The sequence below is a fragment of the Octopus sinensis genome, linkage group LG10 (genome assembly GCF_006345805.1).
Source record: "Octopus sinensis linkage group LG10, ASM634580v1, whole genome shotgun sequence".
Classification (NCBI taxonomy): Eukaryota; Metazoa; Mollusca; class Cephalopoda; order Octopoda; family Octopodidae; genus Octopus; species Octopus sinensis.
In genome coordinates this window covers 37,766,029-37,792,463 of record NC_043006.1, presented here as the reverse complement: position 1 = coordinate 37,792,463, position 26,435 = coordinate 37,766,029, and the positions used below count along the sequence as shown (strand labels likewise).

Here is a 26,435-nt window from a genome sequence, read left to right as displayed (position 1 = left end):
CCCTTTTGAGCATTGGGCCTTACAGAGACAAAGGGGCTGAGTTCTTTCGAGCATTGGGCCTTATCAAGGCAAAAAGGCTCAGTTCCTTTCAAGCATTGGTCCTCATGAAGGCAAAGTGGCTGAGTTTCTTTTCAGCATTGGACCTCACAGAGGAAATGACCGAGACCATTGGCATTATGTCATGCTTGAGTAGAAGACCCATCTAGCCAAGTAAAATCGCAGTCATAGCAGATACTGGTGTCATGCAAATGGCACCCATGGTGGTGGCATGTAAAAGCACCGATTACACTCTCAGAGTGGTTAGCATTAGGAAGAGCATCCAGCCATAGAAAACTATACCAAATCAGACTAGAGTTTGGTACAGCCTTCCAGCTTGCCAGCCGCAGTCACACTGTCCAACCCTTATCAGCATGGATTATGGACGTTAAATGATGACAGTGATGATGATGATGATGATGATGATGATAACATGCATCACCATCACCATTGTTTAATGTCTATTTTCTCTGCTGGCATGGGTTTGACAGTCCAACAGGAGCTGGCGTGGCCACAGACAATTCCAAGTTCCAACATCTGCTTTGGCATGGCTTCTACAGCTGGATGCTCTTCCTAACACCATCCACTTCACAGAATATACTGGGTAGTATTTATGTGGCACCAACACCTGTGAGGTCACCAAACGACTTACAAGAGAAGACCCCTTAACTGAGACGTTGTAAATATTGAGGAAGGTAGCTTTATGCCAGGTAATGAGAAGTTAAAAATATGATCAAGAGATGGGAACAGGTTGCTTGCTGTAGAGAAAATACATGGTTACCCCTGCTGGTGAAGACATGCCAGAGCATACCCTCATCTCATAGGACGGTGAAAGTACAAGAAATGATACAGAAGAAAACATGATGCTGATATTGCACTAATTCATACAAGCGTGAAATTTTGTCATTTCAGCAGCTATGTCAATCAGAATTTTATGACAGGCTTCTAAAGTCATCAAAATTGAAAATATCAAAGAATTTGGAAATTATGAATTCTAATGGATTGCTAATAACCAATAATGAACTCTTCTAATATGTTTAGAACCAATTCAGATATGAAATTGTTACAGTTTTTCCTTTTTTTTTATTCTTGCTGTGATGAAAAATTTACAAGTTTGTGACAAATTGAGGTGTTAGGTGAGGGGAGTGTGGTGTCAAAGAAATTTTTAAATTTTGCCATTTCAAAGAGTTTGAAAAACCATGAATTCTTTCAGGTGATTAAATTAGAATAATAATATCTTATTAATTAATTATTTATTCATATCTTGATGTGGTTGAACATTTACAGAAGAGACTTGAATGGATTAAGAATTTTTTTCAAAATCCTTACAAATACATACATACATACATGTATATGTATGTACGTATGCATGAATGGAACAAAGAATGGCCGAACTTGAGATCTTGGGGAGAGAATGCAAATCGTTAATTCATGCATTACAAATGATCATAATATCTGGAATTATAAAAATCTGCAAGACCTTCATCAGATTCAAAAGATGATGAACAAAACAAGATACTTTCCTTCACCATCTTGGTACCAAGTGGGTAAATACAAATAAATTATCATCTTATTTGTATTTATATATACATTTTGACACTTATAAAAAACAAATGTTAGTTTGTTCATATTTATAAACACGTGGATGTACATTTAGCTTTAAAAAGAGTAAGAGAACAACATACATGCATACATACATACATATAGTGATACCTTGACTATCACAGGTGTTATGTTCCAAAACCTCCCACAGAAATAATTAAAATATAAAAAAAATATGAATACCTGTCGGCTGCAGAAACCCATGATATAAATTTACAAATATTAAACAGAAAAATCCATGTACTGATTGTACGATAGGTGAACCATGACATAATAAGGGATTACACTCTTTTACTCTTTTACGCGTTTCAGTCATTTGATTGCGGCCATGCTGGAGCACCACCTTTAGTCGAGCAAGTCGACCCCAGGACTTATTCTTTGTAAGCCTAGTACTTATTCTATTGGCCTCTTTTGGCGAACCGCTAAGTTATGGGGACGTAAACACACCAGCATCAGTTGTCAAGCGATGTTGGGGGAACAAACATAGACACACAAACATATACACACACATACATACATATATATATATATATATATATATATATATATATACATTGGGCTTCTTTCAGTTTCTGTCTGCCAAATCCACTCACAAGGCTTTGGTCGGCCCGAGGTTATAGTAGAAGACACTTGCCCAAGGTGCCATGCAGTGGGAATGAACCCAGAACCGTGTGGTTGGTAAACAAGTTACTTACCACACAGCCACTCCAGCGCCTATACTGTACATATATACATGTGTATTGAAATATAAACAAACATCTGTTTTTTTATAAGCATTGAAAGATGTATTGTAAATACAAATAAATTATCATCTTATTTGTATTTATATATATATTTTGGCACTTATAAAAAAACAAATGCTAGTATGTTCATATTTATATACACGTGGCTGTACATTTAGCTTTAAAAACATCGAAAATGGGTTAATTTGTCAGCAAGCAGTTTAGTGTAGTGGTAAAGTACTTGGTTGGAGTCTTCAGGAGATGTGGGTTCAAGTCCCATGGTTGTTTGTTGACAAATTTTTCTGCTTTGTAAGGGTAATTTACCCACTGTTTCTGCTGTTCTAACGGCATCAGCATTTGAATATAAATCATCATTTTATTTATATCTTACAATACATACATCATCATCATCATCACCTTTTTAACTGCCACTTGCATGGGTCTGGCAGAATTAGCTGAGGCAAATTTTTTGCAACTGGATGCCCTTCCTGTTGCCAACACTCACACTTTTCCAAATAAAATAATATTTCTCAATGAAGTGACATGTTCTCACAGTAGATTGAAAATGAAGGATACTGCTTGCATGATGGTGATCTACATTTACAACTATGATATGAGGTCAAGGAGACAGTAACACATATGCACACACACACACACACACACACACACACACACACACACACATGTGTATAATTAAATGTCAAACAATCTTAACTTTTCAAGTTGATCACATGAAGAAATGGTGTCATCTCCATTTTTCAATCTGGAGATGAACACCATTCCTTCATGTGATCAGCTTGAAAAATTGTTAAGATATTAAGATATTTTCTTAACATGAAACCAATGGTAGCCTTAATATACAAATAAAGTATGTGTGTGTTTGTGTGTATTAAAACAATCTCGCCATATATGTATGTATGTGTGTATGTATGTATGTATGTATGTATGTGGTGAGCTTGTTTCAATTTCCATCTTCCATTCACATATCTTTAATCAGCCGAGAACTATAATGAAAGACCCTTGCCCCAAGGTGCCATGCAGTGGGCCTGATCCCAAAACCATGTGGTTGGTAAACAAACTTGCTTACCACAAAGCTATGCCTGCATGTAAGAACAAATATTGTAATAGACTTCCGTTTTATTTATTTCTGCTTTTTCTCATCAATGTTTACATCCTTTTCTAATAGACATCATTTTAAGATTTGCGTACATCATCATGATCATCTGCAACCAACAACAGTTGGAGTCTGGGAATCTTGTCCATCTGATCAATTCTCGTCATTGATCTCTATTTTCCTACAGTTTTATTAATTGTTTCTTCTTCAATTCTGTTTTCACCATTATGTTATTATTCATCATTATGTTATCCTTTGTTCTGAGTCTTCCTGTAGTTTTCTGTTTTTTTCAATAACTTTCGCAATGACCAAATCATTCCTGCATGCCATCTATCCTTTCGACATACCAAAATATCTAATATTCTACCTGTCCAGTTCTTTAGCAAGACTCCATCCATTTCTTTATTTCCTAGTTTGCTCCAAGGCATACTGATTTGTCCTTTCTCTCTGTGCAGCTAATTCTTAACATTCTTCTAAAGCACCAAACTTGAAAACCCTCTCCCTTTTTTCTGTCAGTATTTCGAAATCTAACACTTTAGATCCATATGTTGCTACTGGAAATATCAGGGTGTGAAAATGTGCTACAATATCAACCATTTTTTTTTCTTTCCTTTTACTTATTGGTGATTTTTTTTTCCAATATGGTTTAAAGAGATAATAGCATATTTTGTTAAAGCATTTCTTCATTTTATCTCTTTACTTTTGTCCCATTGATTTGTAATAATACTTCAAAGACAGGAGAACTTATAGACTTCTATGACAGTTTGATTATCAATTATTATTGGATTACTTTGGTTAAATGTTTCTGAGATAATCATTGATTCAGTTTTGTCAAAATTAATGAATAAACAATATTCTTCACATTTCGTGTAACTTTCTCCATCAAAATCTTCAATTCTTTCAGCAACCATCAATAAGGAAAGCTAAAAATAAATGAAACCTAAAGGCTGAAGGAATTTTCTTTTCCATAAAGTCTACAAGCTACTTCACTTTTGTATTTGGTTTGCAAGATTCTTGATGTGAAATTGTGTATTGAAATATATTTTGTTGTATGTCTGATGGGTTCATTACAGCAATGATAAACACATGCACTGGCTCTATTGTTTATTATTTATTAGTCACTTGGTTAACTAGTTGACTAATCAATTCTTTGATTAATCATTCGGACAGTCAATCAATCTATAAATATACATATTTCACCAAATGTATAAAATATGATTCTTTGTACTCAAATGGAGTTTGAAATTTTCCACAACAAAAACATCATAAGCAAAAAACTTAGATCCTAATTTCTCCACAGATAAACATAGCAAATTTGTGACTGTTCTTCCACTAATTTCAGCTGTACCTTCAAAACTTTCTAGACCTCTTCTCATTACATTTCTGCATAGATGTTTTATATAGAGAAGGTGAAAGGACAATCCTTGTCATAACTCTGCTCAATTTCAAATCACCAATTGAAGCTCACATTAGTTTTGACAGCTGCTATTTTCTGGAAATAAAGTAATTTTAGAAATTCTATAAAATATTGAGAACATCCCATTTTTATAACCACAGACCATAATTTGTCATCAATAACACTGTCAAAAGTATTTTTGATCATCAATAAAAACCAATAAATTGTTATTCACTATCCTCTTTAGTTTTCTGAATAACCTTCATTAAGTTAACATTTTTCCTACCAAGTTCATTCTGCACTACATTTTCTTTTTAATTTTGTTACAACTTATGTGCTTTTTCAGTTTTTCTAGTCACACATATGTTGTAGTTCAGTGTGTAAACTAATATATGCTAATATATATAACTAATATATACTACCTACAGTGCAGACAAAAAGCATTACAAACAAAACAGTCGGAAAGATCTAGAAATATACTGGATTAAAAGAAGAGATATCAAGAATGTGAGAGAAGGCATGGTTGTGTGGTTAAGAATTGCACTTTGTAACTGTGTGGTTTTGAGTTCCATCCCACTGTGTATCACCTTGGGCAAGTATTTTCTATATTGCCCAATACCTTGTGAGCAGTGGCAGACTGGCCAGGTTGCCAGCTTTCCCCATGGCAAGTGGGCCTCTGTGCCATTAGAATCCATATATGGGGCCCCATGTTAGTATCTAAGGGGCCCATTCCCTCAAGTTTGAGAAACTGTACCAAAGCCCATTGTGTGTGTGTGTGTGTGTGTGTGTGTTTGTTTGTCCCCTGCCTCACCCTTTGGCAGCCAGTTTTAGGTTTATTTACATTCCTATAAATTAGTGGTTTGGCAAGAGAGACTGATAGAATAAGTACCAGACTTCAAAAATAAGTAACATGGTGGTGCCCCAGCATGGTCGTAGTCCAGTGGCTGAAAACAAGTAAAAGACAGAAGATGGTTAGCATCAAAAATGGAATGTTTACCAGTTATCATCAAAGCATTAGGTTCAAAGCATAGGTAATGGTGTGGCTGTGTGTTAAGAAGTTTACTTCCTAACCACATGGTTCTGGGTTCAGTCCTATTGCATGGCACCTTGGGAAAGTGGTTTCTACTATAGCCTCAGGCCAGCCAAAGCCTTGTGAGTGGATTTGGTAGAAGGAAACTGAAAAAAGCCTATTGTATATATATATATATATATATATTTATGTGTGCGTGTCTTTGAGTCTGTATTTGCCCCACCACCACCACCACCAGTAAATTAAGTCCACTTTTCTTCTTCAGTTTTCTATTTCTTCAACTAGAAATATGAAAGGATACTGAAATCAGCATAATTTGGCTGATGTTGGATTAAACTTCTAATCTGGAGAATTGCTTTTACTGATATCTTTGTAGAAAGTAGTATTGGAAATATTTGAGCAACCTTTATATTTCTAGATGTAAAAACTGAATATAATATTTATGAGTTGTTTCATTATCTTGAAGTGTATGAAAGAGAGTGAGAAGAGACAAAGTGAGAAGGTATATGATGTTAGAAAGTGCTCTCTCACTGTGTTACTAAAAGCTATCTCATAATAAATTAAAATTAGTTTTTTTTTTTTATTAGATTATCTAGTTGAAATCTTCAAAACCACATTTTGATAAAAAAAAAAATATATTAAAATTAGAATTTTTAACAATTTACTTGACAGTGTAGTCTTTTTTTTAGTAAAAGTTACATACTTACAATCAGCAGCTTTATTTGTAGCATAGATTATTATAATTTGCTTTATTGACACAATGTCAGAATCATTAGCATGCTGGGCAAAATGCTTTTAGCAGCATTTCGCCCATCTTCATGTTCTGAGTTCAAATTCTGCTGAGGTCATATTTGACTTTCATTCCTTCAGAGTCAATAAAACAAATACAAGTTGAATACTGTGTTGATGTAACTGACTCCCCACCCCCCTCCTTTAAAATTGCTGGCCCTGTGCCAAAATTTGAAACCAATATTTAATGAGCCGCAATACTTATTTTTCTCTTTGGATTGCTATATTTCCCAGATGCACCAAAAGACAGCTTCCATCCGTAAAAGCCACCTTCGCAGCAGCAACCTTCACCATTATGCCGCCATACTGTACACTGCAACCCAATGTACCTCAAATCTTGTGGGAATTTTACAACCTTTCAGCAGTTGTGGATTAAGAAGTCTGATGGTGGATGTTGTTTGTGGACACGGTCTAATATGGTTGAAAGTCATAGCAAGGAAAGCACAAGCGCTTCATTTGATTTGGGCCGGTGAGTCAGCCATTGCTATTTTGTATTCTTGTCTTCTTCTTCTTTTTTTTTTTTTTACTTGTTTCAGTCATTTGACTGTGGCCATGCTGGAGCACCGCCTTTTTTAGTCGAGCAAATCGACCCCAGGACTTATTCTTTGTAAGCCTAGTACTTATTCTATCGTCTCTTTTGCCGAACCGCTAAGTTACAGGGACGTAAACACACCAGCATCGGTTGTCATGTGATGTTGGGGGGACAAACACAGACAGATACACACACATATATATACATATATACGATGGGCTTCTTTCAGTTTCCGTCTACCAAATCCACTCACAAGGCTTTGGTTGGCCCGAGGCTATAGTAGAAGACACTTGCCCAAGGTACCACACAGTGGAACTGAACCCAGAACCATGTGGTTTGTAAGCAAGCTACTTACCACACAGCCACTCCTACGCCTATTTGTTTATTTTTTTTAATTTTTGGTTTTATTGTTTACTTTTCCTTTCTCTCCAAGTTTTTGATTTCTTCTTTTTTTTTTACCTTCGTATTTTGATTACAAATCCTGCTGAGATTAACTTTAATTATGTCTTTCTGAGAACACCTGAAATAGATTAAGTTGTGAGTGTTCCACATCCAAACTGTGTACCATTGTGGAAAAATTAGTAGTAGTAATAATAATAACAATAATAATAATAATAATAATAATAATAATAATAATAATAATAATAATTGTGATTTCATTAATTTGCCACAAGGGTGAAGGATGAGGGGGACAATACAAAAACAGACATAAAGTGTGGAGGTTTACATACAATGTAAAAAAGAGAAAAAAAAGAAAGTAAGTAAGCATAAGCAGTATACACTAAAAAGAAGGGCCATATGCATAGCATATAAAGGTTTAAAAAAGAAAAAGGGCAGGAAGGATGATAGAGATGTGGCCCTCCTGATACAAGAAGGCCTCTAGGGATAATCAAGCAACCCCACTGTCCAATAATGATAATAATAATGATAATAATAATAATAATAATAATAATAATAATAATCCTTCCTACTGAAGGCACAAGGCCTGAAATTTTGAGGGGAGGGGACTAGTCAATTACATTAGCCCCCCACCCCCAGTGTTTCACTGGTTCTTAATTTATCAATCTTGAAAGGATGAAAGGCAAAGTCGACCTTGGAATTTGAACTCAAAATGTGGGGACGGGTGAAATACCGCTAAGCATTTCATCCAGCGTGCTAACGATTCTACCAGCTCACCACCTTAATAATAATAATAATAATAATAATAATAATAATGATAATAATAATAATGATAATAATACTAATAATAATAATAATAATAATTATAATAATTATAATAATGATAATGATAATAATAATAATAATAATAACAGTAATAATAGTAATAATAATCCTTTTTACTGGAAGCACAAGGCCTAAATTTGGGGGAAGGGATTAAGTCGATTACATTGACCCCAGTGCATAACTGGTACTAATTTTATCGACTCCTAAAAAAATGAAAGGAAAAGTCGACCTCAGTGGAATTTGAACTCAGAATGTAATGGCAGACGAAATACAGCTAAGCATATTGCCTGGTGTGCTAACAATTCTGCCAGCTCGCTGCCTTAATAATAACAACAACAACAACAACAACAACAATAATAATAATAATAATAATAATAATAATAATAATATGTTGACAGGCGAGGTTGTGTGTTAAGAAGCTTGCTTCCCAGCCACATGGTTTTGAGTTCAGTCCTACTGCATGGCATCTTGGGCAAGTGTCTTCTACTATAGCCTTGGCTTGACCAAAGCCTTGTGAGTAGTTTTGGTAGACAGAAACTGAAAGAAGCCTGTCATATATGTCTGTGGTCGTTGCCAGTGCTGTTGGACTGGCTCCTGTGCAGGTGGCACATAAAAAGCACCATTTGAGCGTGGCCGTTGCCAGTACTGCCTGACTGGCTCCTGTGCTGGTGGTACGTAAAAGCACCCACTACACTCTTGGAGTGGTTGGCTTTAGGAAGGGCATCTAGCTGTAGAAACTCTGCCAGATCAAGATTGGAGCCTGGTGCAGCCATCTGGTTCGCCAGTCCTCAGTCAAATCATCCAACCCATGCTAGCATGGAAAGTGGACGTTAAACGATGATGATGATGATGTGTCTTTCTATCTGTTTGCCCTCTCATCGACACTTGACAGTGTTAATGTGTTTATGTCTCCATGACTTAACGATTCGGTAAAAGAGGCCATCAGAGGCCCTCAGAATAAGTACTAGGCTTAAAAAAATAAGTGCTGGGATCGATTCGACTAGACCTATTCAAGGTGGTGCTCCAGCATGGCTTCACTCAATTGACTGAAACAAGTAAAAGAATAAAGAATTTTTATATATTGTGAGAGAGATGACTTTCTCAACCCAAAGGGTTTTTTAAGCCAATATATTTACACACTAAGACAGCAAGCTGGCAGAAACATTAGCATCCCTGGTAAAATGCTTAGCAGTATTTCATCAATCTTTACGTTCTGAGTTCAAATCCTGCCGAGGTCAACTTTGACTTTAATCTTTTCGGGGTCAATAAATTAAGTACCAGTTGCATACTGGGGTCGATCTAATCAATTGGTCCCTCCCCTCCCCAAAAATTTCAGGCCTTGTGCCTAGAGTAGAAAAAATATATTTACACACTCACATAGCAAGCTGGCAGAAACATTAGCATCCCAGGCGAAATGCTTAGCGGTATTTCGTCTGTCGTTATGTTGTGAGTTCAAATTCTGCCGAGGTCAACTTTGCCTTTCATCCTTTCGGGGTCAATAAATTAAGTACCAGTTATGCACTGGGGTCGATGTAATCGACTTAATACCTATGTCTGTCTTTGTTTGTCCCCTCTATGTTTAGCCCCTTGTGGGTAATAAAGAAATAGGTATTTCGTCTGCCGTTACGTTCTAAGTTCAGATTCCACTGAGGTCGACTTTGCCTTTCATCCTTTCAGGGTCGATTAAATAAATACCAGTTACGCACTGGGGTCGATGTAATCAGCTTAATCCATTTGTCTGTTCTTGTTTGTCCCCTCTGTGTTTAGCCCCTTGTGGGTAGTAAAGAAATAGGCATTTTGTCTGTCTTTACGTTCTGTGTTCAAATTCTGCCGAAGTCAACACTGTCTTTCATCTTTCTGAAGTCAATAAATTCAGTACCAGTTGCGTACTGGGGTTGATCTAATCACTTGGCCCCCTCCCCCAAAATTCCAGGCCTTGTGCTTAGAGTAGAAGAAAATATATTTACACAGTTATTTATAGCTTTGCTCTCTACTGTCAGAAAATGATATACACAGAGACACACACACACACACACACACACACACACACACACACACACACACACACACACACACATGCGCACACACATAAATATAGAAATGAAACTATCAAGAAATAGATTGGATCAATAGCTTCAAGATGAACATAATAGAAAGTTAGTGGTCAGGTGACTAAACTTTAGGATCAGGTGCCCATCTTCTAGTCCAGCTCTGCTCTGTCTCTCACTCCCTCTCTCTTTCTCTCTCTCTTTCCCCCCTCCATTTCACTCTCTCCCTTCTCCCTCTGTCTTATATATTTACACACAGGTAAACTGACCCCTGTTGTTGACATTAGCCATTACGGTCATGTGATCTCTTGTATCCCAACTTCAGCAGCTGCTTGACATTATCACCAACATTGAAATGTCACTGAAGGGTGTGGTAGATGCTTGAAGAGAACAAAGTTGTAAGACAGGAGATGGTGATGACGATGATGATGATGATGATGGTAGTTGTACTGAGGGATGGTGAGTGGCTGCCTCTTTGATGTGGAAATGTTTGTTTTGTTGTTTGTTTAAACACTGACCAACCAAGTGTGGTCATTTGTTCCTGTTGGACAACTCCACCTATTTTTATGTGCCAACTAAGGAGCCTCTTTGTGGTTACTTGGATTACTAGATATGGCAGCCAAATCTCTCTTTCTCTCTCTCTCTCTCTCTCTCCCTCTCTCTCTTTCTTTCTAATCACTCCTTCCCATTTGAAATAGAGAATTATATGGATACTCTGGTTTCTGATATCTTTTATTTTTTTAACTTGTTTCAATCATTGGATGCTCACCATGCTGGGGCACTGCCACCACCACAACCACCACCATCAAGATTTGTTAATAATACTCTCACCTCAAAGGTGGCAGAATTGCTAACATGCCAGGTAAAATGCCTTTTTGCATTTTGTCCTTCTTTACGTCCTCAGTTCGTATTCCAGTGAGGTTAACTTGCCCTGTCCTCCCTTCAGAGTTGATGAAATAAGTGCCAGTAATGTACTGGGATTAATATAACCGATTTAAACACTTCCCCCAAAATTGCTGGCCTTGTGCCCAAATTTAAAACCAATATTACTCTCACCTGTAATGCTTCTATTATCCATATCAACATCATTCTAGAGCCAAGAAGGGAGTCTATGTAGGTACTCAAACTGCTAGAAATTGCAACCAAAACTTCTTCAATGCACACCCTTTTCTTAAATAATGAATTATACATTAGACAATATAGTGCCTGATGCACAAGAAGCCAGGTTGATAATAACTGCAATACTCTTGACCATAAATCTGCTAGACCAGGGCTGGCGTGCACCTAAAGAAGAAAATCAAAGAAGTGCATACATATGTAACAATAACCATAGTCAGCTCTTTCTAGGAAGTGGGTCACTAACAAGTGAAAAACCCAGAAAAATACTGTATTCTGTAGAGGGTGCTATGTGAAAAACTTAAAATTCAGCATCCAAGGTAGGTGACCCAGCTGTTATACATGTGGTAGTAAAAGCCATCTAAGGGCTTTCTACCATACTTTTGCTCATTGTTTTTAGTGTTTATGTTGCTGTGAGCAAACATAAGCACATTCTTAGTTTTTCCACCTTTGATCCTGTGGAACATTGAGAGCTGCATCAGCACTCAGCTGCTTCTCATTTTCAGCTGAGTCAATTAGAGCAACATTGTATGAAGTGTGTAGCTCAAGGAAACAGTGTGCTACACAGTACAGGAATTAAACCCACAGCCTTATGATCATGTTCCCAATAGCCTAACTAACTCGCCAAGTGACTACCAAAAAGTGTCCGCTATATAACTGTTTATAGTTTGTCTGGAGCTAAAAGGCTGAATTTCTTAAGACATCTAGAAGCTTTCTGAGAAACACGTGTGGTGTTTAGCAAACCATGGCTGATGATGGACTAGTATGAGCTGAGAATGACTCATCTGCTAAGTTTTCTATTGATGGCAAGAGTGTACAAGTTTAGTCAGTATTCATGCGACATATCATTTGACCAAGTTGCAGATCTAGGTCGGGTACAGGCCAAAGATCTAGAGCCATACACATGGGAACAACCCAGATGTTGACTGGTGGTAGAAGGACCGTGTTGTTGAGTACTTTGATTAAACTTAGCTCATGGGTTTTCCCCTGTGTGTGTGGTGTATGGTGGGGGCTAAATATTTTTGTTTTTTGAGTTTAACTTTTTAATCCATTCATTGTGTTTTCCTCTTCCACTCTTTCTCTCCGTTTCTTTTTTATATAACTTTGTCTAGGTCCACTGCTATTGTAATCCTCATGTTTTAAATTGTACTGTATATGAGAGCCCTTTGTTGCAAATACAGACACTACTACTACTTCTACTACTGCCGCCTAGACCACCACCATCACTGCCACCACTACTATTAATATTACTATCACTACCACCACTATTGCTGCTCTGCTGCTGCTACTACCACTACTTCAACCACTACTACCACTGTTTCTTCTACTACTACTACTACTACTACTATCACTGCCATTACTACCACTACCACTGCTAATACTACAACTACAACTGCTACTACTACCAATTCTATTACTGCCATTACTATTACTACTACCAATACTACCACTGCTATTACTGCTACTACTACTACTACCACTACTACTACTACTACTGCCACCACTACCACTGCTACTACTACCAATACTACCAATGCCATTACTACTACTGTCAATACTAACACTACTACTACTACTAAGAGTGGTAACCATTAGAGTGCCAGATAGACTGTTTTATCTAGTATCTAGTTCCGTCCCTTCTGGTACAGGGTTCAAAATTTTCAGTATCTACTCATCCTTTCTTCTTTTTCATTCTGCTCTCTTTCCAGAACCAATAAATTAAATACCACCAAACAGCCCACCCCCGCCTCCCCTGCTCAATACTAATGTCGTTCTTTTGTGGTGCAAGTAGTTTGCGCATATGGTCTGCGATAATATTTGAAATGTACGGTTTTACTTTCTTCTACGTTTATGACAATTTGTTCTGCAGACATTGCTAACATGCACAGGAGTGGTATAATCTATAATGGCTTATTCCTCTTTCTCATGTTTGTGCTTACCTTGTTTTATATATATATATATATATATATATATATATATACTCTATGTGTGCTGTGAACATTGTAGAAGTGCCATATATAATTTCTAGTTGGTGATCTGGACTGGAGCGGCATAATCCATAATGGTTTTCCTATGTTTCTGTTTTCCATATATATATATATCAAAAGGATGTGTTATAATATTATTCCACAGCCATATCAACAATCCAATAATACTATTTCACATATACAAAAACAACCATACCAACATTCCAACATACTTCCATCACCAGCTGCCTCATGGATATATATATATATATATATCATCATCATCATTTAACGTCAGTTGTCCATGCTGGCATAGGTTGGACAGTTTGATAGGGCTGGGATGCTGGAAGGCTGCACCAGACTCCAGTCTGATTTGGCATGGTTTTCTATGGCTGGATGCCCTTCCTAATGCCAATCACTTTGAGAGTGTAATGGGTGCTTTTACATGCCACCGGCACAGGTACCATTTGTATGACGCCAGGGTGTGTTTAGATGCCACTGGCATGGGTGCCAATTTGCATAGCACCAGTATCTGCCATGACTGCAATTTTGCTTGGCATGATGGGTTTTCTTCTCAAGCACAACATAATGCGAAAGGTCTTGATCATTTCCTCTGTGAGGCCTAACACTCAAAAGGAACTGAGTCACTTTTCCTCCATAAAAGCCAGGACTTGAAAGGAACTGAGCCACTTTGCCTCCATGGGGCCCGACACTCAAAAGGAACTCAGCCACTCTGCCTCCTTGAGGCCAAACATTCAAAAGATGTTCTTTATGTGCCACCAGCATGGGTGCACTTGGTTTGACAGGTCCTCTCAAGCACAACACATTGCCAAATGTCTCAGTCACCAGTCATTGCCTCTGTGAGCTCAAAGTTCGAAGACCATGCTTCACAACCTCTTCCTATGTTTTCCTGGATCTACCTCTACCACAGTTTCCCTCCACAGAGATTGACACTTCTTTGAAGAGCTGTCTTTGTCCTTACGCATTACATGACCATACCAGCACAGTCATCTCTTTTGCACACTACATCTGATTCCTCTTATGTTTAACTTATCTCTCAAGATGCTTACACTCTGTCAAACATGCACACTGACATTGCACATCCAGTGAAGCATACTGGCTTCATTTCTTTCAAGCCTACACATGTCCTTGGCTGTGATAGCCCATTTTTCACTGCCATGCAGCACAGCTGTTTGCACATAGGCATCAAACAATTTGCCTTTCACTCTGAGAGAGTGGGCCTTTGTTGCCAGCAGGGATTGGAGCTCTGAACTTTGCCCAGCCTGATCTTATTCTCACAGCTATGCTGTTGGAGCATCCACCTACACTACTAACTTGGTCACCTAAATAACAGAAGCTATCTACTAACTCTAGCTTGATCCCTGGCACGTGATGGAGTCTATTTTCTTCACATTTTCAGCGTTTATTGTACCTGTGCACCTTCCACATACAAAAGTTACCTTCCCTGTTAATCTTTCCCCTGATGTTGTTGCACCTTTTATGTGCCCAAAGCTTACACTGGGTACATCTTATGGAGTCTCTCTCTCTCTCTCTCTCTCTCTCTCTACATATGTGTGTGTATTTATTTATGTGTAGATGCATGGCTCAGTGGTTAGAGTGTCGAACTTACAATCGTGAGTTTGTGAGTTCTAATCCCAGACTGGGCTGTGTGTTGTGTTCTTGAGCAAGACACTTTATTTCATATTACTCCAGTTCACTCAGTTGTAGAAATTGGTTCTAACATCACTGGTGCCAAGCTGTCTTGGCCCCTTTGCCTTTCCTTTGAATAGCATCAGTGTTGTAGAGTGGGGAGACTGATATGCATGGATGACTGCTGGTCTACCATAAACAACCCTTCCTGGACTTTGCCTTGGAGGGGAACTTTCCAGGTGCAATCCCATGGTCATTCAAGACTGAAGAGGGTCTTTAATATTTGTATTTATTTATATATATATAATACTTTTTTTTGTCTTGTAAGTACTTGGTGACCCTGTCAGTGCAGGTGCCATTTAAAAGCACCCAGTCCACTCTGTAAAGTGGCTGGTGTTTGAAAGGGCGTCCACCTGTAAAAGCCTTGCCAAAACTGACTTCGCCTGTGCTTGTGCCACATAAAAAGCACTAACTCCACTCAGCTGAGTGGTTGGTGTTAGGAAGGGCATCCAGCTGTACAAACCCCTGCCAAAACAGTCACAGAAGTCTGGTGCAGACTTCTGCCTGGTCAGCTCTTGTGATACCATCCCACCCCACCCATCCTAGCATGGAAGACAGGATGTTAAACAATGATGAACATGAAACCCTTAGACTTTGATTTACTCTGTTATTTCTGCTAAATATTAATGAAAATATACTCATTTATGGGTCATATTTTACCTTTATGCATCAACATACCTATAGATATACCCTGTTTGTTTTGTGAATGTTGTGGAAGTGCCATATATAATTCCTAGAATTATTTTGTCTTTTAATGCATGTATTTATATTATTGAGCTAGATGGTTAGTTATTACATTTTATATTCTTTGTTGTCACTGGAAAGAAAGAAAATGGTAGTTTTGGCAGGTGATTCTGTAAGTTCGTTGTTTCAGAGAAAGGCTTTTAAATGGTTGATGTTGCATTTAGAAGGTTGTACATCTTGTATGGTGAATAGAAGGAAGATGCCTAATAATATCTGCATGTTTTAAAGTTTGTGAATGTATATTTGTACATTGTACAGGTTAAAAAATAGTTATAGAAATTGGAAAGATCTCCATGGAGTACCACAAAGATTCTCTCTCTTCTCCTCTAGGAATTTCAAAGTCTACCTGGCTTCAGGTCCAGTCTCATTGCATGGCACATTGGAAAAGTGACTTCTACTACTATATCTCCAGGTCAATACCAGAGCCTAGTGAGTAAATTTGGTAGACTGGAACTGAAAGAAGCCTATCATATATATATATATATGTAGGTCCCGGGTTGATTCGGGGTTAACCACAGTAAATAAGGTACTCAATACATAGCAGAGTAAAATTAATTTATTATATAGAAGGAGCTTCTACAGGACTAGAACTGTTTCATTCAAGAGAAATCTTCAGGAAGTTCAGAGCTTCCTGAAGATTTCTCTTGAATGAAACAGTTCTAGTCCTGTAGAAGCTCCTTCTATATAATAAATATATATATATATATATATATTCTTTTATTCTTTTACATGTTTCAGTCATTTGACTGCAGCCATGCTGGAGCACCACTTTTATTCAAACAAATTGACCTAAGGACTTATTCCTTGTAAGCCTAGTACCTATTTTATCATCTTTTTTGTTGAACAACTAGATTACGGGACATAAACACACCAACATCGGTTGTCAAGCAGTGGGTCAGACAAACACAGACACACAGATATGTACATACATACATATATATATGTATTTTCATAATGAGCTTCTTTCAGTTCCTGTCTACCAAATCCACTCCCAAGGCTATGGTCGGTCCGAGGCTGTAGTAGAAGACACTTGCCCAAGGTGCCATGCAGTGGGACTGAACCCGGAACCATTTTGTTGAGAAGCAAGCTTCTTACCACACAGCCATGCCTGTGCCTATATATACAGGTTGGCCCAAAAGTAGGTTTACAGTTATTCAACTATCTCTTTTGCATTCATATATTAACAGTTTAGATTTTAATTATAAAAAAAATATGAAACCATTATTCTAAGCTAATTTAGTTAATTGAAGGGCATCCAGCTGTAGAAACATTGCCAAATTAGACTGGAGCCTGGTGCAGCCTTCTGGCTTCCCAGAACCCCGGACGAACCGTCCAACCCATGCTAGCATGGAGAACGGACGTTAAACGACGATGATGATGTAAGATAGAAATTTAAATGTAATAAACTGAATTGCACTATAATTCTATTAACAGTAGCAAAAGGAATTTGAAGATTTTCGGCAATTTTTTGCTAGCTAAGACCAACTTCATACTGCCTAACAATATGACCTCTTTGAAAATCTGACAGTTCTGCTAAATTTTTTGTGCATGGCATGGTTATTCTTTGCAAATGTTTAATATAATGGCAACTGGAATGAAAAAGAATAATTACATTGTAAATTCTACACCACTGAAAACCTATTAAGATGTTTAGAGCAGACATTATGAAAATTAATAGTGTCTATTTACTTCCTGCATGTCTGTGTATGTATATATATATATATATATATATATATATGGTGTGTGCGTGTGTGTGTAAATGCATGTGTGTTGTTGTCTCCTTGCTTTGACTTCAGGTGATAGTTGTAAGCGAGTGTCACTGTCATGCAAGCAGTGTCCATCATTTCCAAACTTCTGTAAAATCCTGTTTGATCATGGGGAAACATTACTTTGCCTGGAAACAGGTGAGGGTTGATGTCAGGAAGAGCATCCAGCCATAGAAAATCTACCTCAGCAAATTCCATCTGACCCATGCGAGCATAGAAAATTGGACATTAAAACAATGACCTTGTTTATTACATCTTTCGTTTTATCTTTTATTTGCTTCCATCATTAGATTGTGGCCATGCTGGGGCACCTCGTTGAAAAATTTTTAGTCGAATGTATTGACCCCCAGTACTTATTTTTTAAAGCCTGGTCCTTATTTTGTCAGTCTCTTTTGCTGAACCACTAAGTTACAGGAGTGCAAACACACCAACACCAATTGTCAAGCAGTAGTGGTGGAGGGGATAAACACAGACACAAAATCATACACACACACATACCGGGTGCAGTGAATAAACTGTTGTCTAAATTGTGCAAAAATGAAAATGACACTGATATATTTATATCCCATTTCCACAGATATATTTACCAAAACTACATAAAAATATCTTGAAATACTAAAGAGTAAATTTATTCAATAAAATCACCATTGGCTTCAACCATGACCTCCAGAAGGATTCGGAATCTCCTGCATCTCTTCTGGACAGTCTCCTTGTTTAAACTTATGAACACTGCCATAATCCTTGCCTTCAGTTCATCTTTGGTGTTACAAAGAGTTTTGTTGGTCTCTTGCTCAACTGTGCCCCACACATAATAATCAAGGGGGTTGCAGTCTGGGGAGTTATGTGACCAGATGTTATGGGCGATGTAGTCGCAGAAGTTGTCTGACAGCCATGACTGGGTTCTTCTACTTGTGTGGCATGGTGCAGAGTACTCTTGCTGACTGAGGGTCTTCCAGTAGTCACCCTATTGACCCAAAGCAGCACTTCCTACTCCAGACACTTGATGTAGGCCTCCGTGTTGAGTTTGAGGTTGTGTGGGGAGATGAATGGAGGTTAACGTCACCATCACTAATGATTACTCCAAACGCCATGATGTTGACTGGATGTTTGATTTTTATCATTCTCGGTACATGTCCTTAGACACCCAAACACTCTGAAATGTTCATACTGGTGCTCCCGACACGAATATCAAGCAGTATAGCATGTTGTTTCCAAATTTCTGGCAGAGTGAATTGTGTCATGGTGCTGTTTTTTCTCACAGACGGTACCAAACTGACCTTACCATACTGTATAGTCAACAAAATCAGAAAGAAACAGTGCACTTGCACAAAATAAAAAATATATATAAAATGGCAACAATTTACCCATCATGCCCTGTATATATACAACGGGTTTCTTTCAGTTTCTATCTACCAGTTGCCTTTTTTTCTTTTGTGGTCAATAGAATAGGTACCAGTTTACTACTGGGGGTTGATGTAATTGTAATTGACTAGCCTCCTACATCTTAATTCCAGGCTTTGTACTTTTGTAGAAATAATTACCATTTATAAAGATAATGATAAAAAATATTATAATAATTATTTTTATAATTATAATGATAATTATTATTTTTATAGGAAGACTAATTTAAATTCTTTATTTGATGGTTGTTTTCTGTAATTTCTTCCTCTGTAATTATTGTCAAATTTACCTCGTTGAATATTGACATCCAGATTTCAATACATTATGTCATACTATCCCTTCAGTTGATGGTCGTTAAAAAATTATGAAATTAATTGATATAATTATGAAAGCAACAACGGCAACCAGAAATACACTGTAACTCATAAACATTCGCCACCACCTTTCACCATTCCCACCATGACCATCACTATTACAACCAACATCACCGTCGCCACCACCATCACCACCACCAACAACATCAACGAGGATGACACAGCTAATCATGAGCAGCAGCAGCAACTCCATGGCAAAGAAAGTAAAATATTTAGACTATAAACATCAGCATCATCATCAGCAGCAGCAGTAGTAGCAGCAGCAGCATCAAAAGTTGAGAACAATAACAACAAAGATAAACAGCCAGGAGGAAAACATTCAAAATTATAAAACAGCAGCAGCAACAGTAGTAGCAGCAGCAGCATTATCATCACCCTCAGCAGTAATACCAACATTATGAGTGACAACTAGAAAAATATTGAAAAACATAAACATTATCATTGTTGCCATTGTCAACCTCAACATCAGCATCATCATCATCATCACCACTCCCATCATTGTCATCATCATCCTCTTCATCATTGTCACCATTACCACCATCATCACTGTCATTCTCATCAATGTTGTCATCGTTGTAGTCATCATCATCGTTATCTTTAGCATTATCATCCCAACATCATTGACATCATCATCATCATCTTCGCCATCACTATCGCCATCACCAGCTCCACCCTCACTGCCACCGCCACCACCCATCATCATCACTACCATTATCACCTTCACCACCAACATTATCATCATCATCACCACCATGAAGAGCAGCAGCAGCACCATCACCGGCATCATCATCATCAGTATTGTCATCATCCTCAGCAATAGCAATGTCTGACAAAAAACAGCTAAGTTAGTATGAGTTAAAATGATTGGATACAATTTGTAGTGGTGTTAGTTGAGTGGTTTGTTTAGAAAAATCCAGAAACTTGAAGAGAAAAGGGGGGAGGAGGAGCAGGAGGAGGAAGAGCAGGAAATAAGAGAAAGAGATGACAATAGAATTGACAGAGAGAGAGAGGGAAGAGATGAAATAATGGCAGAGAGTAAAAGGTGGGAAAGAGAAATAAGAAAGAGAGAGAAGGGGAAAATGAAGTGAAGAGAGAAAGAAAGAAAAGAGTGAAATGAAGAGGGGGTGAGATTGGATAGCACTCACCAAATGGATATGTATATATATATATATATAAAGAGAGAGACAGAGAGACAGACAGGCAGACAGATAGATAGATAGATAGATAGATAGATAGATAGATAGATAGATACAGAGGGAGGGAGAGAGACTAACAGACAGAAACAGATAGATTCAAAGATAGACAGTTAGCAAACTAGGTTGATAGATAAGCAGATAGACAACCAGCTAGTTAGATAGACCAACTGACAGATAAGATAGACAGATAACCAGCTACTTAGATAGACCGACTGACAGATAAGATAGATAGATAGACAGATAACCAGCTAGTTAGATAGACCAACTGATAAATAAGATAGATAGATAGATAGATAGATAGATAGATAGACATAACCAGCTAATTAGATAGACCAACTGACAGATAAGATAGACAGATAACGAGCTAGTTAGATAGACCAACTGACTGATAAGATAGATAGATAGATAGATAGATAGATAGATAGATAGATAGATAGATAGACAGATAACCAGCTAGTTAGATAGATAGATAGATAGATAACCAGCTAGTTAGATAGACCAACTGACAGATAACAAGATAGATAGATAGATAGACAGACAGATAAGGAAATGTATATGCCACAGAATCTGGGAAACCAAGCTGTATGAGCCTATGGTTCAAAATGCACTTTTGACTCTCTGTATATTGCTAACAATGCATTCCCAACAAAGACTTTGTCTGACTAGTTGAAGGTTCTGCATTCCTGATAAAATTCCAGATCCCTGATGTCCAGTTTTAGTTTTTCCTTGGCCCAGGGTTGCAAAAAAAGAGCAACCACAGCCATGCCAAACACATGAATCATTGCAAGTTGCACCACCTTTGCACATGTCTGTACATCGATTATTGCAGGATACCAATCCCACCTTGTTGTGGGCATTGACAGCAGATGACCTGCCAAGTCAGAGAAACTTGACATTTCTACAAGAAGCAAAACAACAGTTGCTCCAACTTGGTCAGACAGGCACTGAGGAAAGGCACAAAAGTCAGGCCAATAAAGATATTTTTTGTATCTCAGGAGAACCATAACGACAATGATAATGACATATACTGATTCTAGTTCATTTCATTATTCTTCAATTTGTTAATTATTAAACCAACTGTAAAATGAATTGGTTAAATATTTAGATGCAGGAATGGCTTTGTGTTAAGAAGTTTGCTTTCCTACCACATGGTTCTGGGTTCAGTCCCACTGCATAGCACCTTGCGCAAGTGTCTTCTACAAAGCCTTGTAAGTTGATTTGATAGATGGAAACTGAAAGAAGTCCATTGTATGTATGGCTGTGTCTTTGTATCTATGTTTGTTCCCCCACCACCACCACTTGAGAACTGGTGTTGGTGTGTTTACATCCCTGTAACTTAGCAGTTCAGCAAAAGAACAGGTACTAGGCTAAAAAAACAAAATTACGGGATTGATATATTCGACTAAAATTCCTTCAGTCATCGCCACAGTTGAATTACTGAAACAGGTGAAAGATAAAAGAATCAGCTAATTGATCGTTTGATTAATTATTCAGTTAATCAATCAATCATAACATGAAACTGACCTGGAGAGAGGATATGTCATTGACGAGAACATGAATGGTGACAAAAGGTCTTTGACAAACATAACTGATTTACCAAATGATTAACCAAAGTCAATTACTTAATTGGTAAAATAGTCAACCAATCAACAAATATATAAAATGAAATGAATAGAACCAATGCATGTATTTATTGTTGACACAATGACCTTCCCAAAATATGTTTCAGCACATGAATTCATATCAAGAATCTTGCTGACTAAATATAAAATAGCAAAATATTTCCTTTTTTAGAATAGGCACAAGTTCAGATATTTTCATGACTGAGATGGGGGGTGGTATTAGTCAATTAAATCCACCCCAATACTTTATTTGTATTTTATTTTATGCCATCCCATCCTACCCCTTGATGATGGAAAGCAAGAGTGCAAAGAGCCAAAACAAATACCAAAAAGCATTTTGACTGATGCTATAACCATCTTGTTAAGCCATTTCCCTTAATGATAATGATAATAATAACAACAACAACAACAACAACAACAATAGTAATAATAATAATAATAATAATAATAATAATAATAACGGCTCATGTACTGAGAAGAATATTATCGCTGTGAAAACAACATCCATCCATGAATTTATTTATTAATTTTTAAATACATATTTTATCTGTGAATTTGCGCATGTAATCTGGGAATGCATACAATGAGCTTCTCTGCCCTAGGTGTATGGAAAACACTCAGCAAGAAACGAAAGAAAATTTGAAGAAAGAAGGAAAAAACATAATAGTAATAATAATAATAATAAAACTTCTGACACCCAGAAATGTAGAATCTGTGGAAAGAGTGTGGAAAATGTGATCCACTGGGTAAGTAGATGTGAAAGCCTTGCACAAAAAGAATATAAGTGCTGCCACAATAAAGTGTGTGTGTATCTTCATTGGCACTTATGCCGTAAATACCAATATGAAATAACAGAGAACTGGTATGAGCATGTACCATGTAAAGTTATGTAGGAGGATGGAAAAGTAACGATACTCTGGGACTATGATTTTCAGACATAGGTATTTCATTATCATCCTTAAACATCCCTTATTCAGGGACCTTTTAAGCAGGATGGGCTACATGACCTAAAGAAAATTCTAACTGAGCCATATCTGCTAGGTCATGTGTTGTTTATCTTGATATGAGATCACCATGTTGCGCACGTATGGTTGTGGTGCATGTACCTGGTGTACTCTTATCAGATGGATAGCTATGATGAGTATTTTGGGCATCGTATATTTGTACCCCTGCATCACTTTGGTTGTGTGTGCTGCTCTCTCACTCAATAATAATAATAATAATAATAATAATAATAATAATAATGATAATAATAATCCTTTCCACTTTTGGCTTGAGAGGAGGAGGATGGTTGATTTTATTGACCTCCTTGCTCAACTGATGTTTTATTTTATCAACTCCAAAAGGATTAAGGGCAAAGTTAACCTCGGCATTATTTGATTTCAGGGGTCGACTTTGCCTTTCATCCTTTCAGAGTTGATAAATTAAGTACCAGTGAAACACTGGGGTCGATGTAATCAACTGGTCCCCTCCCCATAAAATTTCAGGCATTGTATCTTTAGTAGAAAGGAATATTATTTAGTTCTAATAAAGCAGTGAGCTGACAGAATCGTTAGCATGCTGGGCAAAATGCTTAGCAGCATTTCGCCCATCACTACCTTCTGAGTTCAAATTCTGCCAAGGTCGACTTTGACTTTCATCCTTTTGGGGTCGATAAATTAAGTACCAGTTACACACTGGGGTCGATGTAATCTACTTATCCCTTCCCCTCAAAATTTCAGACCTTGTGCCTTTAGTAGAAAGGATTATTTGATCTCAGAGCATAAAGCAAGAAGAACTTCTGCCAGCTTGTTGCCTTAATGACAACAATAACAACAATAATCCTTTCTACTCTAGGTACAAGGCCCCAAATTTTTGAGGATGGGGTGTAGTTGATTAGATCAACCCCAGTACACAACTGGTACTTAATTTATCGACCCTGAAAGAGTGAAAGGCAAAGTCGACCTCGGTGGAATTTGAACTCAGAACGTAAAGACAGACGAAATACTGCTAAGCATTTCGCCCAGCATGCTTGCCAGCTCCCTGCCTTACAACAATTACAATAATAACAATGGTTTAAAATTTTGGCACAAGTTAAGCAATTTTGGATAGGAGTTAAGTCAATTGGATCAACCCCAGTTGTGAACTGGTATTTGTTTTTATTGGCCCCAGAAGGATGAAGGGTAAAGTCCACTTTGATGGAATTTAAACTCAGAAAATAAAAACAAACAAAATGTCGCTAAACATTTTGTCCAGTGTGTTAATTCTTCAGCCACCTTGCCTCCTTAATAATAATAATAATAATAATCCTTTCTGTTAAAGGATCCTGCCCGATGCCCAGAACCTCTCTGAGAATGTTGTCACTCTTGTCCTCCACTAATCCTCTAAACAACTCCAAGGTGGAACTTCCTCCAACTGCATTGCCCAACTGGCCAAGGGCTGTGAGGGCTTGGAGATACTGCCTCTGTTTATGCCTGATCCAGGGCTGTAGCTCCATCAAGGAGATGAGCTGCAGAAAAGCACATCCAACAAACAGTAACCAAACCTGCTTACCATTAAGGTATCGCTGGATGTCGCAACTTTCAATGGACTAACTTCCTAAGTCGGTCTCTGAAAGCTTAATGTGCAAGAAGGACACTTTCAGCTTTCAGTATCCAGGACCCTGCCTATGAAGCCTATCTGAGTCAACTGTACAGATCACAAATTTGTGGTCTGTATAGCTGATAAGTTTGAATTGTAGACAACCTATGCTTCCCCTATCTGTTGGCCTACAAAATACCTGTTGAGATAAGATCTGGCTGACCCAATGCTGTTTGCTCTTGTCCACACTGGGGCGTCCAGGTAATCCAGTCTGAAATGATTGAGCTGGTTCGTGAGGCTTGTGCACCCCACTTTTCTATCCGCTAGCCCCCACCCAATCCACATGTGCATCCAAGATGATATTCCAGTCCTCCACTAACACTAAAGAGTGAGATATCCCTTGAAAGACCTCCAAGCATCTGAAGAAATTCAGTCGCCCAGATCCAGTTGGAGCATATACAGCAACCATTTAAAAGCACTACTTTCATTATCTAGGACCACCAACTTACTTTCTGGGTCCAGGAAGACTGACTGTATCTCGAGATCCAGGCTTGACTCAGAGATGCAAAGATCTCAAAATCATCAAAAATGGGCACTGAGGTGCATGTACCCATGACCCTGGTCTCACTGATGGCTATTACATCCAATTTCAGCAATCTGAGATCATTGAGCAAGCTACTTTGCTTCCAGGATGACCTTAGGCTTCGTACATTTATGCGACTTACTCTTAGCACCACAATATTGGCTTAAAAGGAAGGAAAGAAAGATGAGGATGCTACTTACACTCCATTTCTTCATTGGGCTCCTTTGTAAAAGATGTCCCCCCCACCTATTTTCAATGTCTTCCCTTCATTATAAAAGGGCCATCAGTTCTTTGTTGGCCCACCTTACTAACACAAAGTTAGCAACCCACATTGTTGTTCTTGTTGCACTTGTAGTGTGAGTTTCCTTTGGGGATTTTTTCCTGTCAGCAGTGGGTTTTTGGTGTTTGTGGTGCTGCAGGAATTGTCTGAGTATCTGCATTTGTTTTGGGTGAATCTGTAGTTTCTTTATTATCTTGTTTTGGTGCAGGACAAGATGTCTCACCTCTGTGACTTCCTTTTGGATTTTTGGATTTACTCTGTTTTTCCTCCTCATCATCACTTTTCAATGTGGTAGAACCAGTGTCTCTTGCAACCTCCTTCTCTCTGTGTGGAAGTGAATTTGTTTTTGTATGTGTATCTTTTTCTGCATGTTTGTTTGAGAGAGATGATGTTGAGCTTGGTTGCAAAGTGATGGTTTACGTAGTTGACCTCTCCAATGGTTTTCCTGCTGGTGCTGTTATTACCACGACCACTACTGTTACTATTTTTGCTGCTTTCCCTGTTGTTGGTGATGATCTTTCTACAGCATGTGCTGTTTTTTGTTTTCCCAGTCTTGGTGTTGGTGTCAATGGAGGTCTATGGACCCCTGTACTTATTCGCTGAGGGCAGAGTGCTTGTAGGTGT

General features: G+C 37.9%; 1 protein-coding gene across 1 annotated transcript in view; it reads left to right on the top strand.

Annotated features, from left to right (window-relative positions):
• LOC115216185 (UPF0415 protein C7orf25 homolog) overlaps positions 1-26,435 on the top strand; it is a 454,440-nt gene that overhangs the window by 373,510 nt on the left and 54,495 nt on the right. The window contains 1 exon segment of the mRNA XM_036506579.1: positions 6,924-7,158. Within this exon segment, the coding sequence (XP_036362472.1) occupies positions 6,924-7,158 (235 nt within the window).